Source organism: Chiloscyllium plagiosum, chromosome 30 (genome assembly GCF_004010195.1).
Source record: "Chiloscyllium plagiosum isolate BGI_BamShark_2017 chromosome 30, ASM401019v2, whole genome shotgun sequence".
Lineage (NCBI taxonomy): Eukaryota > Metazoa > Chordata > Chondrichthyes > Orectolobiformes > Hemiscylliidae > Chiloscyllium > Chiloscyllium plagiosum.
The window spans coordinates 3,515,582-3,533,415 of NC_057739.1; the positions used below are offsets into that span (position 1 = coordinate 3,515,582).

General features: G+C 41.4%; 1 protein-coding gene across 2 annotated transcripts in view; it reads left to right on the forward strand.

Moving 5' to 3' along the window:
• Nucleotides 1-17,834, forward strand: part of anapc2 (anaphase promoting complex subunit 2) — a 59,838-nt gene that overhangs the window by 36,228 nt on the left and 5,776 nt on the right. For both annotated transcript variants that reach the window (XM_043719834.1, XM_043719835.1), the window contains exons 7-11: nucleotides 4,855-5,036; nucleotides 7,851-7,992; nucleotides 11,238-11,313; nucleotides 13,046-13,231; nucleotides 14,291-14,420. In XM_043719834.1, the coding sequence (XP_043575769.1) occupies nucleotides 4,855-5,036; nucleotides 7,851-7,992; nucleotides 11,238-11,313; nucleotides 13,046-13,231; nucleotides 14,291-14,420 (716 nt within the window). The remainder of the gene's footprint in view (nucleotides 1-4,854; nucleotides 5,037-7,850; nucleotides 7,993-11,237; nucleotides 11,314-13,045; nucleotides 13,232-14,290; nucleotides 14,421-17,834) is intronic.

Below are 17,834 nucleotides of genomic sequence, written 5' to 3' on the forward strand. Positions count from 1 at the left end.
ATGGAAGGTTTGAGTTATAAAGAAAGGCTGGATAGGCTGGGCCATCTTTCACTGGTGCATGGGAAGTAGAGAGATGACCTTACAGAGTTTATAAGAACATGAAGAGTATAGATAGGGTTGATGGTAGAGGTCTTTTTTGCTAGGATGGGTGAATTCAAGGCTAAGGGCATATTTTTAAGGTGAGAGGAGAGAAATTTAAAGTAGTCATGAGGGACAATTTTTTTTACACAGTGGTTTGTGTGTAGAATGAATTTCCTAAGGAAGTGGTGAATGCAGGCACAGTTACTAAGTTTAGAAGACATTTAGGTAAGTACATAAATAAGAAATGTTTGGAGGGATGTGGGCCAGGAGCATGCAGGTGGAACTAGTTTAGTTTAGAATTATGTTTGACATGGACTGGTTGGACTGTAGGGTCTGTTTCTATGCTGTATGACTCTGTGTGCATCACATCCATTGGTGCTCATATCGATTTGATGGGCAAAGGCAGGTTTGCATTTCACACACTTCACCAGCGTTGATTCCCATCAGCTATAGTTTCCTCAACTTTCTGCTTCATGATGATGTTTGTTTGAGAGAGGTAATGCTGACATTTCTGCCTCTTCAAAAATTTATTTCAATCATTTTGGTTTTACTTGCTGCAGTCAAAATTTCAATAATGAGCCTTCTTGGTCTGTGCAATCTGGTAGATCACCTCCAAAGATGCTTTTTGAACTTGATCAGCGATGCTTAACATTCCTCTTAAAGGAAGCTTGGTGCTGTGATTTTTTTTTTCCCACTTTCCCAAATGTAATCCCTGAGAGTGATCTCCAAACATGGTTTAAGCCTGTTCATGCTTTCATTAGGCTGTATTTTATTATTATTCACTCATGGGGTGTAAGTGTTGATGGTTGGACCAGCATTTATTGCCTGCTGCTTTAATGTTGCAGTTCATGAGCTGCAGACAGACACTCAAAGCTGTAGCTAGGCCCTAATGAGATGAAATTTCAAGATTTTGACACAAAAGGAATCATATGTTTCCAAGTCAAGATGGTGAGCTTGAAGGTCATGGTGTCCTCATGTATCTGCTGCCCTTGTCCTTCGAGATGGAAATGCTCGTGGTTTTGGAAGGCACTGTTTAAGGAGCTTTGGTGAATCTGCAGTGCATCTTGTAGATGGTACACATTATTGTGACTGAGCATTGGCAGGCAGGGAGTGGGTGTTTGTGGATGTGGCACCAAACAAGCGAGTTGCTTTGTCCTCTATAGTATTGAACTGCTTGTGTTGTTGGAACTGCACTCATCCAGGCAAATGGAGTGTTCCTAACTTGTGCCTACTGTGAGTAAGCAGGCAGGTACAGCAAGTGTTGACAAAGGAAAATGGTATGTTGGCCTCCATAACGAGTGGAATCAGTGAATCTCAGCGAAATCTGTGGGGCAACTGAGGAACAACATCTCAACTTCAGACTAGGTAAGGCTGGTAGGTGCAGGGAATGCTAGATGATTAGATAAATTGAGATTTTGGTCAAGGAAAAGAAAGAAGCACGTGTCGGGTATAGAGCAGGGATCAAGTTAATCTCTGGAAGATTATAAAGGCAGTAGGAATATGCTTAAGAGGGAAATCAGGAGGGCTAAAAGGGGACATGAGATAGCTTTGGTAAGTAGGGTTAAGGAGAATCCAAAGAAATTTTACAAATACATTAAGAGCAAATGAGTAATTAGAGAGGATAGGGCCCCTAAAGATCAGCAAGGCAGCCTGTGTGTGGAACAACAGGAGATGGGGGAGATACTAAACGAGTATTGTACATCAATGTTTATAGTGGAGAAGAATATGGAAGATTTGAGAATGTGGGGAAATAAATAGCGAAAAATGTTCATATTAAAAAGAGGGAAGTGCTGGACATCTTAAAACATATCTGATCAGGTGTAGGACAAAGTGAGGACTGCAGATGTTGGAGGTCAGAGTTGAGGGTGTGGTGCTTGAAAAGCCCAGCACACCAGGCAGCATCTGAGGAGTAGGAGAATTGATGTTTTGGGCATAAGCCCTTCATCAGGAATGACACCTGATCAGGTATACCCAGTGCTCTGTGGGAAAGTAGGGGAGTGATTGCTGGGCCCCTTGCTAAGATATTTTTATCATCGATAACCACAGATGAGGTACTGGAAGACTGGAGGCTTGCTAGCGTGGTGCCACTATTTAAGCCAGCTGGTAAGGAAAAGCCAGGGAACTATAGACTAGTGAGCCTGACATCAGTGCTGGGCAAGTTGTTGAAGGAAATCCCGACAGGCAGGGTTTACATGTATTTGGAAAGGCAAGGACAGATTAGCGGTACTCAACATGGCTTTGTGCATGGGAAATAATGTCTTACTAATTTGATTGAAATTTTTGAAGAATTAGAGAAGAGGATTGATAAGGGTGGAGCAGTGGACATGATCCACAGGCTCTTCATGATAGACTGGTTAGTAAGGTTAGATCAGGAGTTTAATTCAGGTAAATGTGAGGTGCTACATTTTGGGAAAGCAAATCTTAGCAGGACGTATACACTTAATGGTAAGGTCCTAGGGAGTGTTGCTGAACAAAGAGAACTTGGAGTGCAGGTTCATAGCTCCTTGAAAGTGGAGTCGTAGGTAGATAGGATAGTGAAGAAGGCGTTTGGTATGCTTTCCTTTATTGGTCAGAGTATTGAGTACAGGAGTTGGGAGGTCATGTTGCGGCTGTACAGGACATTGGTTGGAATATTGCGTGCAGTTAGGGTGAGAGGGGAAAGATATAAAAGAGACCTAAGGGGCATCATTTTCACGCAGAGGGTGGGTACGTGTATGGAATGAGCTGCCAGAGGATGTGGTGGAGGCTGGTACAATTGCAACATTTAAGAGGCATTTGGATGGGTATATGAATAGGAAGGGTTTGGAGGGATATGGGCCGGGTGCTGGCAGGTGGGACTAGATTGGGTTGGGATATCTGGTCGGCAAGGAATACTGCGTGCAGTTCAGGTCTCCCTGCTTTGGAAGGATGTTGTGAAACTTGAAAGGGTTGAGAAAAGATTTATAAGGATGTTGTCAAGGTTGGATCTATAGAGAGAGGCTAAATAGGCTGGGGCTGTTTTCCCTGGAGCATTGGAGGCAAAGGAATGACCTTATAGAGGTGTATAAAATCGTGAGGGGCAAGGGTAGGGTAAATAGACAAAGTCTTTTCTCCAGGGTAGGGGAATCCAAAACTAGACAGAATGGGTTTAAGGTGAGGAGAAAGATTTAAAAGGGACCTAAGGGGCAACTTTTTCACGCAGAGGGTGGTGCCTGTATGGAGCAAACTGCCAGAGGAAGTAGTGGAGGCTGGTACAATTAGGGCATTTGGAAGGCATCTGGATGGGTATATGAATATGAAGAGTTTAGAAGGATATGGGCCAAATACTGGCAAATGGGGCTAGATTTATTTAGGATATCTGGTTGGCATGGATGAATTGGACTGAAGGGTCTATTTCCATGCTGTACAATTCTATGACTCTCGGCACTTTACAACTTTCTGGGTTCACTATTTAGTTCAACACCTTCAAATTCTAAACCCATTCATTCGCATGTTCTCCCCCCCTCCCCCCCCCCCCAACACACACACACACACACAGACTGTCTGTTCTGTCAAGTCTGGCAGTTAGACACACCATTGTTCTGCTATTCTCAAATTCCAATCACTTAATCTGAACTATCAGCATCCTTTCCTCCCGAGTCCTCCAATCCACACTGCCCCCACCCACTTCTGCAAATGCTGGAAACCAGATTCTAGATTAGAGTGGTGCTGATGAAGGCCTTTTGCCCGAAACGTCGACTTTCCTGCTCCTCAGATGCTACCTGAACTGCTGTGCTTTTCCAGCACCACTCTGATCTAGAGACCTTCCCACTTCATGTCAGCTCTGATGAAGAGCCATCCAAACTCGAAATGTTAGCTTGCTTTCTCTCCATAGATGTTGCCTGATCTGCTGTGATCTCCAGCATTTTTGTTTTCAGTTTAAAATATGTGGATGCCTCGTTGCAATTGTACAGAACCTTGGTATAGTATTGATGCCCTGTATTGGCAGAACTGATGTATGAAGAGAGACTGGGTTATTTAAGGACTAGACAGAGTTAATTCAGGAAGGGTGTTTCTGATGACTGGGGAGTCCCGAGCCAGGGGTCGCAGTCTAAGAATACAGTCTAAATGGTGGTCCATTTTAGGACTGAATTGAAATGTTTCTTCACCCAGAGAGTGGTGAGCCTGTGGAATTCTCAGCCACGGAAAGTGGTTGAAGCCAAAAGATTCACTGCTTTCAAGGAGCTAGATAGAGTTCTTGGGGCTACAGGAATCAACAGGTGTACAGAGGAAGTGGGAATAAGTTGTTGAGTTTAATGAACAGTTAGGTTCATATTGAATGGATTACTCCATATCCTTCCCCCTTGTACTCTCTCCTTTGGCCAATGTGCTTGTTTGTGTGATGCACAGTGACCAATGACTTGATTGGGGCAGTCATTATCCTGCAGGTTATTGTTATTAAGTCCTATTTACAAGTGTAGTTTGCAATGGCTCAGGCCTTATTCACAAGTTTGGTGACAAATCCAATCTTCTAGAGCCTGAATCTGTGTGATTTTAACTGATGAATGTAGACTCGAGATACACAACCATTGAGAACACTTTAGAAGATTTCCCAACTAACTGCACCCACTCATTGTGTCAGTTAATCAGAGTCGACCTGCTAACCCTTGTAATTGCTATAAATTGTTGTCGCAGTTTGAAATTTTGCGTTTGTCCTGATGTGTGCAACATGAAATGTTTCAGAAATCTCTCTCAGCAATTCAATTTTAAACTTTAAAACTATTTTTCTGTTTCTTTTTATTTGTGAATTATCAGGACAAGGGATGATACTGTGAGACAGATCGTAGCAGGTTTGACTGATGATTCAGAAGGATCCAGTGATCTGGCAAATGAACTGTCCAAAGCAGATCCAATCACTCTAGAGCATGGACACGATAGCGATGATGATATGTCTGATCCAGATGATTGGGTTCCTGACCCTGTTGATGCAGATCCAGGTAATTCCAATAACTCCCAAGGAACATTAAGCATATTTATCAGTGAATCTGAGAGAAGGATGTATAAGGCTTTGGAGGATTGAAAGAATCACAGCTGGATAACTGACCCAAATCATAGAGATAATGGCACATGATTATATTTGACAACAAATAACCTGGATATTTGAACTCTGTGCCAAGAGTAGGGCTTGGTTCCTCACTCTGAGAGTACTATCAACTGAAGTTATAGAAATCCCAGTAGCTGATCCCTAGAGGCAACATGATCAGGTCTCTAAGATGAAGGGCTTATGCCCCAAGCATTGATTCTCCTGCTCCGATGCTGCCTGATTTGCTGTGCTTTTATAGCACCACACTCTCGACTCTGATCTCCAGCATCTGCAGTCCTCACTCTCTCCTAAGATGATTCTATGTCTGATTTCCCTTTCTCCACAGCCTCAGAAGACAGGAATCAAGAATTTGCATGTGCACTTTTTAGTCTAAGATACGTAACAAGCAGAAAGCTTGGAACTACTTGGTCAGTTGGATGCACAATATGGAGCTTAATAAAGCAAATCAGGATTATCCATCTAAGGCAGCTCTACTTTAAATTGCAGAGCTGAACACAGCAGTGACGAGAATAACTTTGCAGAACTTTCTGGAATTACTTTCAATTTTCTTGCCTTTTGTCCTACCAGGCTGGGATTTGTTTCTGATTGTGATTAATTGCCTTTAAAGTTTTCTTAAAGTTGTACAGTGTTGCAGGTAGTGTTCATACATTTTCTGCAATTTCTTAAAGGTGTATGACCATCAGCTGACAATGTCCATGTAGCAGGTACAGAGTTCTCAATGAACTGCAGCTCACATGTTACTGAATTCAGTAAATAAATGGACCATTATAAATAATATATAGTTGATATATTTCATGTTATGATATTAGGCATTTACTTTAGAGAAGGAAAATGTTTTTTTTTAAAACTCAGCAGATTCTTTCTCCTAATATTTATATTTTTGCAATTCAATTTTTAATAACTTTGTGGTACAGAATGTAAACCTCACTATAAGGAGTCAAATCGTCGGGCTTTTTGTCTTCACTTGTCAGCATAAAAATGCAAGGAACAGACTTGGAAAAAGGCACACTAATTTATTCAGCATGAGAAAGGGATACTGCTTGATTGAATTATCCAGATACAGCAGTGAACTGTCAATTTGTGTTCTTAGACAGGCAGATAAAATCTGATTGGTCAGCATGTTGCCATGGGGATGCAGCAGAGATTGACATTCTGCACGATCCCTTTTTGTTTTTCAGTGCAAAAGGTTCAATATAGGTACAAATTATTTTTACCTACATAAGACAGTATCTTGAGCATTAATATATGTAGCTTCAAGAATGTACAAATTTATTATATTAAGAGCTCCACTGATGATTTAAAATTGGTGTGACTCTTAGCAGAATCTAGATGATTTAATAAAAACTAGCTTTATCTGTTGTTCAGATACTTGGACATCTTCACCTTCTATGATAATCTAAAGTCATCTGGGCACCAATCAGACTCACATTTCTTGGTAAGCAATTAAGATGTTAGCAAGAGCCCTGTCTAGAGAGTATCGTCTGATAACACAATTTCGGTCTACACGTTGTCATTGAAACTAAGCTCAGGTGTATATGAATGAGAAGGATTTAGAGAGATATGGGCAAGTGCTGGCAAATAAGATTAGATTATTTTAGGATATCTGGTCAGCATGGACGAGTTGGACCAAAGGGTTTGTTCCTGTGCTATACATCTCTATGACTCTAAATTATCTGGACTATGCTAAGAATTACACAAAAACTAATTTAAGATCATCATTATCGTATGCAGTGTGATAAATTTGTGTGTTCGATAAGCTGCAAATATTGATAGAGAATCCTGTTTTGTTTTGAAATCAGAAGGAATTTGTATGCACATTGCATCTTTTTGATGGAAAAATAAATAAGGAACTAAGATTGACAGTTCATTGGTCGTGCAGAGTTTTCTTGCCAATGATGGTCCAGTCAATCAGCATCCTGTCCTCATGCTGCATAAACTGGTGTTCTCTTTTATCATTCTGATTTTTGTGTTCTAGCAATGAGTGCTTTCACTTCTTATCTCCTTTTAGCAATAGTTAAGTTCCACTCTTTCAATAGTGCAACAGTGACTACATTTCGGTAAGTACTTAATTAGCTGTGAAACCCTAGGGGCATCTCAAGGTTATGAAAGTGCTACAACATGGCAGTATGTTTTGTACAATTACTTGAGAAACATTTGAGTGTGGATGAACAGATGAGCGGTTTCTCGTGAAGTCTTGTGCTGGCCGCTTGCAAATTGCCCACAATGTGGCCACTTCAAAAAATAAAGTACTGCAAATTGAAGTAAGCAAAATTAACTGGCAGATTGGTCATGAACCACTTAACTTTTACCAAGATTTTATGGTAGGTTTTAAGTTTAATGGTGACTTTTATCACACATCACCTGTTGAATTTAATGTGATAACTTACCATGCTGTGATTTGAACTTTAGCTTGATGGTCAAGTAACTTACCTGCACTGGTAGGAACCTAAAGGGAGGGCACAAAAAATTCTGAAACCAATAAGTGTTGACTGTTTGCAGCTCTTCAAATAACATTTCTTAACAATATGTTGCTTTTATTTTGTAAAATTAACAAGAATGAATAAATATTTCCAATAACTAGACTTGCAATAGAGATCCATATTGTGGTACTGACCCCTTTGTACTTTGAATGCCTTATTTAATTTTGCAGCCTGGATTGGGGTTACTCCTCACTATGTCAATTTCATTTCTCCCTAACTTGTTTTAGGTAAGTTTGGCTCTAAACGAAGATCTTCTGACATCATCACCTTGCTGGTCAGCATTTACGGCAGCAAAGAATTGTTTATCAATGAATATCGTACACTTCTGGCAGACCGAATACTCCATCATTTCAGCTACGTTACCTGCAGGTACCGAGATGCTTGCAGGGTTGGATTGGAAGCACAAACCATAATTGACCTGTCTGTGGTTGCTCCTGATTCTGAGAGGCTTCAGATTCATTGTCTTAAGGCTGAGTCTAAATATTCAGAGGATTATGTATTCAGGTCCCATTCGAGGGAAGCAGAATGACATAATGAACCTTCAATAGTAACAGCCTCCAGATTTCCCCATCTTTAACATATTCCACAGTCCACCTATCCAGGAGATTTGAAACAAAGGACAGAGTTGTTGGTGAAAGGCAGCAGGTCTGTCAGCATCTGTAGGTGGAAAGCAGAGTTAACGTTTCAAGTCTGGTGATCCTTCATCAGAAATGATAGCAGCTAGGAAAAATGGGTATTTATGCTGAAGATGAGGTTGGGCAATGGGGGAAGGAGTGAGCGGATAAGTGGAGATGGAACCCAGAGACAGAAAGAGGAATAGGAAAGGGCCAGGCAGACGAGGGTGTGCTTGGAAAGAAGAGAAGCTGAGATATTGTATACATGGGCTTTCGTAAAGCCTTTGACAGGATTCGGCATGGTCAACTAATTAGTAAAGTTAGATCACATGGGATCACATGAACTTGCAAACTGGATACAAATTTGGCTTGACAGAATGAAGGCAGAGGGTGATAGTGGTGGAGGGTTGTTTTTTGGCATGTGACCAGCAGTGTTCCACAGGGACTGGTACTGGGCCACTTCTGTCATTTATTTAAATGATTTGGATGAGGCGGCATGGTTAGTAAGTTTGCAGGTGACACAGAAGTTGGTGATATAGTGAATAGTAAAGAAGGTTATCTCATAGTACAATTGGGTTAATGGGCTGAGGAGTGGAAGATGGAATTTAGTTTTGATAGATGCGAGATATTGCATTTTGGTAAAACAAACAAGGACAGGACTTATACTGTTAGTGGTAGGGCCTTGGGTAGTGTTGTAGAACAGAGACCTGGGGGTTCAGGTACATAATTCTTTGAAATTTGCATCACAGGTAGACAGGGTCTTTAAACCGGTTTGTTTAGCATGTTTGCCTTCATTGCTCAGACCTTTTGAATATCATAGAATCCCTACGGTGTGGAAACAAGTACTTCGGCCCAAGAAGTCCACACTGACCGTCCAAAGAATAACCCGTCCAGACCCATACCCCTACTCTATTACTCTACCCAGACTAATGCACCTAACCTACACATCCCTAAACACTACAGGCTATTTAGCATGGCCAATTCACCTAACCTGCACATCTTTGGATTGTGTGAGGAAACTGGAGCACCTGGAGGAAACCCACGGAGACGTGGGGAAAGTGTGCAAACTCTACACAGACAGTTGCCTGAGGCTGGAATTGAACCTGGTTCCCTAGCGCTGTGAGGCAGCAGTGCTAACCACTGAGCCACCGTGCTGCTTAAAAGATGTAGGAGTTAGGATGCATGTTGAGGTTGTACAGGACGTTGGTGAGGCCTCCTCTGGTGTAGTATACAGTTCTGATTGCCCTTTTATATGAAGGATATTATTAAGCTGGAAGGGTTCATCAAAGATTTATGAGGATGTTGCTGGGAATGATAGGTTTGAGCTATAAAAATAGGGTTGGACATTTTTCACTGGAGCATAGGAGGTTAAAGGGTGATCTAATAAAGGTTTATAAATTTGAGGTGCATAAGTTAGGTGAATATAGCAAGCGTCTTTTCCCAAGGGTAGGTAGAGTTCAAAACTAGGGGACATACTTTTTAAGGTGGGAGGAGAAAGTTTTTGTAAAGGACATGTGGGGCAACCTTTTTACACAGTGGCTTGTATGTGGAATGAACTGCCAGAGGAAGTGGTGAATGCAGGTACAGTTAAAACATTTAAAAGCCATTTGGATAAGTACATGAATAAAAGGTTTGGAGAGATGTGGGCCAAGTCCAGACAGGTGAGACTAGTTTAGTTGGAAACATGGTTGGCATTCTGTAGTTAGACCAAAAGGTTTGTTTCTTTGCTGTATGACTATATAAGTGATATCGAGAGCTGAGATTAGGTTGGCTTTAGTGACCCATGTCATCACAGGACCAGGGTGTGAGGTGGATAAAACCATTGCCAGAATCAGTTTCTCAAGTTATTGAACTCCATGTTGAATCCTAGAGCCTGCAGGGTCCTCAAGTGAAAAATGAGATGCTTCGAGCTTGCACAAAATGGCCTTCTCTTCCTATTTAATTTGCTCTTGGCATGTTCCAAGAGTGTGTTTTCTCTTGAAGATGAGAATTTAGTGTGATTTAATACTGAGTCTAGTGGAGTTTGCACATTCTCCCCATGTCTTCGTGGATTTCCTTTGGGTGCACTGGTTCCCTTCCACAGTGTGAAGCTGTGCAGGGTAGATGGACTGATGGTGCTGAATTGTTTATAGTGTCCAGAGATGTGCAGACAAGGTGGATTAACCATAGGAAATGCAGGGTTACAGAGATAGGGTGGGGGATTGGTCTGGGTAGGTTGCTCTTCAGCGGGGTGGTGTGGATTCAATGGCCCAAATAGACTGCTTCCACACTGTAGGAATTTTGTGGATAAGTTGAATTTTGGCTCAGCCATTTTTATGCCAAACTTTTAAAAAGTGATTTTTAAAAATTTGTTTTTCTCCCTTCACATTACTTATTCTTGGAGGCATGTGAAATAGTGGAAGGATTTACAGGATGATTGATAGCTCACATCTTACATGAATTCTCCTTCCATCATCATCAACCAGCTTCACACAAGCCAACAGGTTATTTAATCCGTAAAGAGGGAAGGCTTTTGTGGCTCCCACAACCCTTATGAAGTTTGGAAAGTATCCATGAGATCTTGAGCCAAAATTCAGAGTCAGAGAGTATTGTTGGGGCAGGGTTTGATTCATGCACCTCTTCCCTGACATGGAATTGCTACCACTGAGCACAAACCCTGTTACCATTTCAGTGGTAAATTCAAAAATCCAATCATTTAAACTTTGTGTATATTTGAAGTATATTCACCGAGAGAAAGTAATGATACAAACTGTGTTTGTTTAAATTGGAGCAATGCATTTGTAGCAAATGCATGCTATGTCTAAGTTCCATATAAAATCATTGCATTCAGAATGCCCAAAGGTTACTATATTTTTTCAGACCTTTGAAAGTCTTTTTTGCAGTTAATGACAATGTTTGTGAGAATGTTCTGGAACCTGTTGTCTATTTTGCTTCTATTAGAACTGCTTGAGTCAATGCATATTCTGATTATTCATATCTGATGTGACTGCTTCACCATAGGGAAATTCGAAATCTGGAGTTGCTCAAGCTGCGTTTTGGAGAAGCTCAGATGCACTTCTGTGAGGTCATGTTAAAGGTCAGTGAAAGAACTGCAAGTTAAAACGGTTTAAGTTAATCGGGTACTTTGTGCACCAGGTAATTTAACCTGCAGTAGTGTCTTCTCTTGTACAATTACAATTTTGAAGTTACTTGTGTTGGAGTATTTGCCCTTTTGGGTAGATGGAAATCCTATAAAAGTATTGGGTGAATGAAATTTATTTTCACTAAAATGTTACAATAATGAGGAATTACTTGAAGAGGAGAATGGAGTATTTAGTGCTGTTTTCAGCAGAGCTGAGAGGTTTAAGAAGTAGTCTTAAGTGATCAAGGTAATGAAATGGACAGGCAAGGCACTTTATGTAGTGCTGATTGACCTACTGTGCAATTTCAGTTTTAATCAAATGTCAATTTAGTCTACTGTTAAAATGAACATCCATCTGTATAATTGTCTCTTTCTAACAGCAGACCCATGGGGCAAACCTATTTTCCACAACCATGCATTGCGTGTAATTTGTTGAACCTATGCTCTTTGAAAATTTACTCCAGCTTTACTAGAATTTATGATTTGGAGGTGCTGGTGTTGGACTGGGGTGGACAAACTTAAAAATCAAACAATACCAGGTTATAGTCAACAGGTTTATTTGGAAGCACTAGCTTTCAAAGCGCTGCTTTTCATCAGGTGGTTGTCTTGCACCCCAAAGACTGTAGTGGCTCATTTAAGGCAGCTTATCACCACCTTCTGCAGGGCAATTAGGAATGGACAGTGACACCCTGACCCCACACACACACATTCAATGTGGGAGCATTCAACTATCCCCCTGAAGTCTTAAACTGAAACACAGGTAATTGATTCAGAAGTTAACATTCCAAATTCCCTTTCCTGCGTATCATGTACCATTCATTAGTTGTACAGCCTCCATGTGGCTCTTTAACCAACTTCTGGAGCTTGCATAAGAATATTTACAGGTTGCTTCTGTTTTTTTAATGTATTGTGAGACCGGAAGAGAAGACACTGTTGTGAATAGTCTTTATTGTTTGTTTTTCCGCCACTCGGAAAACGCCCGTGTGGCAATTATGTGTTAATAAGCAAAGCTTATTAAGGGCAATGGTGACATTCATTCAGTAATATAAAAAGCAGGGATATGCTTCTGAGGTTTTATAAAGCTCTGGTCAGACCACATTTAGAGTAAAGCGCACAATTTTGGGCCCCATACCTCAGGAAGAGCAGACTGGCCCTGGAAAGGGTCCAGAGAAGGCTTACAACAATGATCCTAGGAATGAAAGTCTTAACACATGAGGAATGTTTAAGGACTCTGGGATTTTGCTCAGCGTTAAGAAGGGTGAGGTGGGATCTGATTGAAACTTACAGAATACTGAATGGCCTGGACAGAATAGACATTGGGAAGGTGTTTTCATAGGCAGGAGAGACTAGGGCCGGAGAGCACAGCTTTAGAGTAAAGGGCAGGTCCTTTAGGTCAGAGATGAGGAGAAGCTTCAGCGAGAGAGTGGTGAATCTGTGGAGTTCATTGCCAGGTCATTGAGTATATTTAAAACAGAGAAAGATTGGTTCTTGATTGTCAAGGGATCAAAAGTTACGGGGAGAAAGTGAGAGAATGGGGTTGTAAAAACCCATCTGCCATGATTGAATGGCAGTGCAGACTCAATGGGCTGAATGGCCTAATTTCTGTTCCTGTGTCTTATGACCTAAACACCGCAATTGTTGATCTCCTTGAAAATAGACTGCATTAATCTTTGGATTTTGTGTACAGGATGTGGCTGATTCTCGAAGGATAAATAGCCACATTCACGAGGAGGACCAAGAGACTCCTTTACACCTGAATGCAATGATTCTGTCTGGTGAGTTCTGGCCACCTTTGAAAGAGGAAAAACTGGAGCTCCCTACTGAAGTGAAAGAAGCAATGGATGCTTATACCAAGAAGTATGAGAAATTAAAGGTTAGTACTGAGAATTTATCAATGACTTTCTTTGGTGACTACAGGTGAAACTTGTAGCTCATTGAACATGCAAGCAGCTTGTTTCCATTGTTCAGATATCCTAGACAAGCAATAGGAGGACTGTCTTCAGCCAGTCTAGCTTCAAGGCTATAACTGCTTACCAGGAAGGTAAGAAGCAATTTTTGAGTGAGCAAGTATTTTTAACCAAATAAAAAAACAAGAGAACTGCAGTTGATGTAAATCAGAAACAAAAACAGAAGTTTGCCGGAAAACCTCAGTGGGTCTGGCAGCATTTGTGAAGAGGAATTAGAGTTAATGTTTTGGGTCCAGTGACCTTTCCTCCGAACTGAGTCTGCCCAAGTCACATGATGTATGACTGGAAGTAGTGATGGGAAAGTGCACAATGTAAACTTGCACCCATTGCTCCACTACTAGGAGACAGTGAGTGTCTTGAATGTAATTTGTACTAAGCAAGACTCTTCTGTAACCGCTCCCTTGTAAGCTAGATCCTTTTATGTTATTTTGCAGTGTATTGATTTCTAATAGAGGGCATTTTTTGACATTGTAACCATATGCATGGTCAGGGTGTGTGAAAAAAGGTTTTGATGAAGGTTTAGAATTTTTTGTGCTCTGTTTTTGCATTGTGGGCTTCATAATAACAGGTTCCACAGTTTGTGTTCACATTTGAGGAAGTGAACATGAAAAAAAAATCAAACTGTTAGACTTTTATTTTGATCCTGAATGGATTCTTAGTCGCTGTGAACATCGTCTGTGCCAATTACTTCAATTTTTTAAAAATTAATGTTACTTAAGTTCATGAAATCTTGGAAGGAATGTGAAATGGCTAGCATTTAGACTTTATATAATCAGTTTCTTTGGTTGTTAAAAAGATGTTGGTGATGCTCTAAGGATTTTGATTGAATGCAGAGCAGTTTTTTTTCCCCCAGTGATTGAGTAATGAGTATTCTGAAGCCCAGAAATAGATTTATTATGATTCCAAGGACGAATGCATTGGTGTTTCTTGTGGTTATGGCACATAGTTTTATCACTTTCTTTCAGGCCATGAGATCACTGAACTGGAAGCCTCATCTGGGAAATGTTGACCTGGAGATCGAGCTGGCAGATCGAACATTATCTGTATCTGTCTCACCTGTCCATGCTGCAATCATTATGCACTTCCAACAGAAGAGTGAGTGTTGCTGCCTCATTATTAGGGAATGAAAGAGAATTTCACCTAAATTTATCACAATTAAACTCAGAACATCTGGAGCACAATACTTTCTAAAGCACTGGGACTGTGTCATATATGCCAATTTCCATTCAATGATATAGAAAACCTTGTTTTTAACTCTTTCCAATCATTGTCAATATTGCTTTCTCATTTAAATGATCAGGAAAGAGGATTTTGAAGCACATTAGAACCTATGATGGGTGACATTGGTAAAAAAGATGCTTTTCTTTTCCCCAGCCAATTTTCTCCTATTTCCTTCTCTATATAGAGGAACCTTGATTGCCCGAATAACATGGACAGGTAGTATTTTGAATAATCGAATGCTGGATAACATATTTTAGCCAAGCATCATAGAACATAGAACATAGAAGAATACAGCGCAGTACAGGCCCTTCGGCCCTCGATGTTGCACCGATCCAAGCCCACCTAAACAAACTGTCTTACCTTAGCTGCTGCTCGCACTCAAAGTGCACTCACAGGACCCTGTGATCTTGCCAGGTAATTTGAAGTTCAGATAATCGAGGTTCCTCTTAATGTGTTATGTAACTCCATGGGCATCATAGCTGATCCCAATCCTGCCCTCCCTCTGGGGATTCTACTATAGTCAGCTGTGGGAGGCCTGGTTAGATATAGAATATTACAGTGCGATACAGGTTCTTTGACCTCTGGAAGCAATCTGAAGCCTATCTATTCTACACTATTCCATTTTCATCCATCTGTTTATCCAATAACCATTTAAATGCCCTTAAAGTCGGTGAGTCTACTACTGTTGAAATGTTGATTTTTTTTAATCTTCTCCTTCGTTCATGCTTCTTAACTTGGAAGCTAAGACCAGTTACATCAGCACAACTCATTAATCACAGGCCAGTGTTTAAATCTAGGAACTATGGTTCCATTCCTCATTAGCACAACTTGTCAGGCATTGGAGAAATTATAGACGTAATGTTATACACCACAGAAACAGACCCTTTGGTCCAACGTGTCCATGCCGACCAGATATCTGAAACTGATCTAGTCCCATTTGCCAGCATTTGACACATATCCTTCCAAGGAGAAGGTGAGGACTGCAGATGCTGGAGATTAGAGTCGAGAGTGGTGCTGGAAAAGCACAGCAGGTCAGGCAGCATGTGAGGAGCAGGAGAGTTGACATTTCGGGCAAAAGCCCTTAATCCGAAACATTGACTCTCCTGCTCAATGGATGCTGCCTGACCTGCTGTGCTTTTCCAGCACCATACTCTCAATGCATATCCCTCCAAATCTTTCTTATTCATGTACCTATCCAGATGCCTTTTAATTGTAATTATACCTGCCATCTCCTCCTCTGGCAGCTCATTCCATCAGTGTATGCGTGAGAAAGTTGCCCCTCTGTACACATTTAAATCTTTTCCCCCTCACCTTAAACCTACCCTGGGAAAAGAAACTTAGCTATTCATCCTTTCCACACTCATCATGACCCTATAAACTTCTATAAGGTCACCCCTCAGCCTATGCTTCAGGGAAAAAAAAAGCCCCAGCCTATTCAGCCTCTTCCCGTAGCTCATGTCCTCCAATCCCAACAACATCCTCGTAATTTCTTTCTGAGCCCAAATTTAACATGGCGGTACGGTGGCTCAGTGGTTAGCGCTGCTACCTCACAGTGACAGGAACCTGGGTTCAGTTCTGGCCTCGGACGCCTGTCTGTGTGGCGTTTGCACATTTTCCTCGTGTCTACATGGGTTTCCTCCAGCTGCTCCAGTTTCTTCTCACAATCCAAAGATATGCAGTTTAGGCGAATCGGCCATGCAAAATTACCCATAGCGTACAGGGATGTGCGTTAGTCAAGGGTAAATGTAGACTAGTAGGATAGGGAAATGGGTCTGGGTGGGTTACTATTCAGAGGGTTGGTGTGGACTTGTTGGGCCTAATGGCCTGTTTCCACACTGTAGGGGTTCTATTCTATTCTATTTTTCTTAAAGCAGGGAGACCAGAATTGAATGCTGCATTCTAATACTAGCCTTGCCAATGTCATGTACAGCTGCACTGACCGATGAAGACAAGCATGCCAAACACCTTCTTCAACACCTTGTCTACCTGTGACTCCATTTTCAAGGAACTACGCACCTGAACCCCTTGGTCCCTTTGTTTGGCAACACTCCCCAGGAGTCTAACATTAACTGTATAAGTCCTACTCTGGTTTGCCTCAACACCTCATATTTATCTGCAATAAACTCCATCTGTCACTGTCGGCCCATTGGCCCATTTGATCAAGGCCCTGTTGTACTCTGAGATGACTTGGAGGTGCCTGATGAAGGAGCAGCGCTCTGAAACCTAGTGCTTCCAAGTAAACCCGTTGGACTATAACCTAGTGTTGTGTGATTTTTAACATACTCTGAGATAACCTTCTTCACCACCCAGGACATGATCAATTTTGGTGTCATCTGCAAACTTAGTGACCATACCTCCTGTACGATAGACAATGCCCACTGTTCTTGCTTTCATCAATCTTCTGTGCTACCTCTTCAAAAAATAAATCAATCAAGTTTGTGAGACAGGATTCGAGAGTGTAATACTGGAAAAGCAGAGCATGTCAGGCAGCATCCAAGGAGCTGATGAAAGGTTTATGCCCGAAACGTTGATTCTACTGCTCCTTGGATGCTGCCTGACCTGCTGTGCTTTTCCAGCACCATACTCTGGACGCTGATCTCCAGCATCTGCAGTCCTCACTTTCTCCTAGTGAGACATGCAATCTTCTAGCACCTAACCTGTGGCTGTGGATGCTACAAATATCTCTGCTAGGTGCCCCACAATTTCTTCCCTAGCTTCACACATAGTTCTGGGGTACACATGATCAGGTCCTGGGGAATTGCCTACTTTTTAAGCATTTTAAGACCTCCTGCACCGCCTCTTCTGTATTATGGACACTCTTCATAACATCACTATTTAGTTCCCAAGGTCCCTAACTTCCCTGTCCTTCTCCAAAGTAAATACAAACGTGAAATATTCATTTAATATCTCGCCCATCTCCTGTGGTTTCATACATAGACTGCCTCGTTGATCTTTATGGGGCCCTATTCTCTCTCTAGTTAGTGTATTATATGTATTTGTAGAATCTCTTTGGATTTCCCTTCACTCTATTTGCCAAAGCTCTCTCATATTCCCTTTTTGCCCTCCTGATTTCCCTCTTGAGTATACTCCTACTGCCCTTACACTCACTCGATCTCAGCTGACATATGCCGCCTCCTTTTTATTGACCAGAACCTCATTTTTCTCCCCATCCAGCATTCCCCACACCTACCAGCTTGCCCTTTGTTCTAACAGGAACATACTGACTCTGAACTCTCAATATGTCATTTTTGAAGGCCTTTCACTTTCCAACTGTCCCTTTCCTTGCAA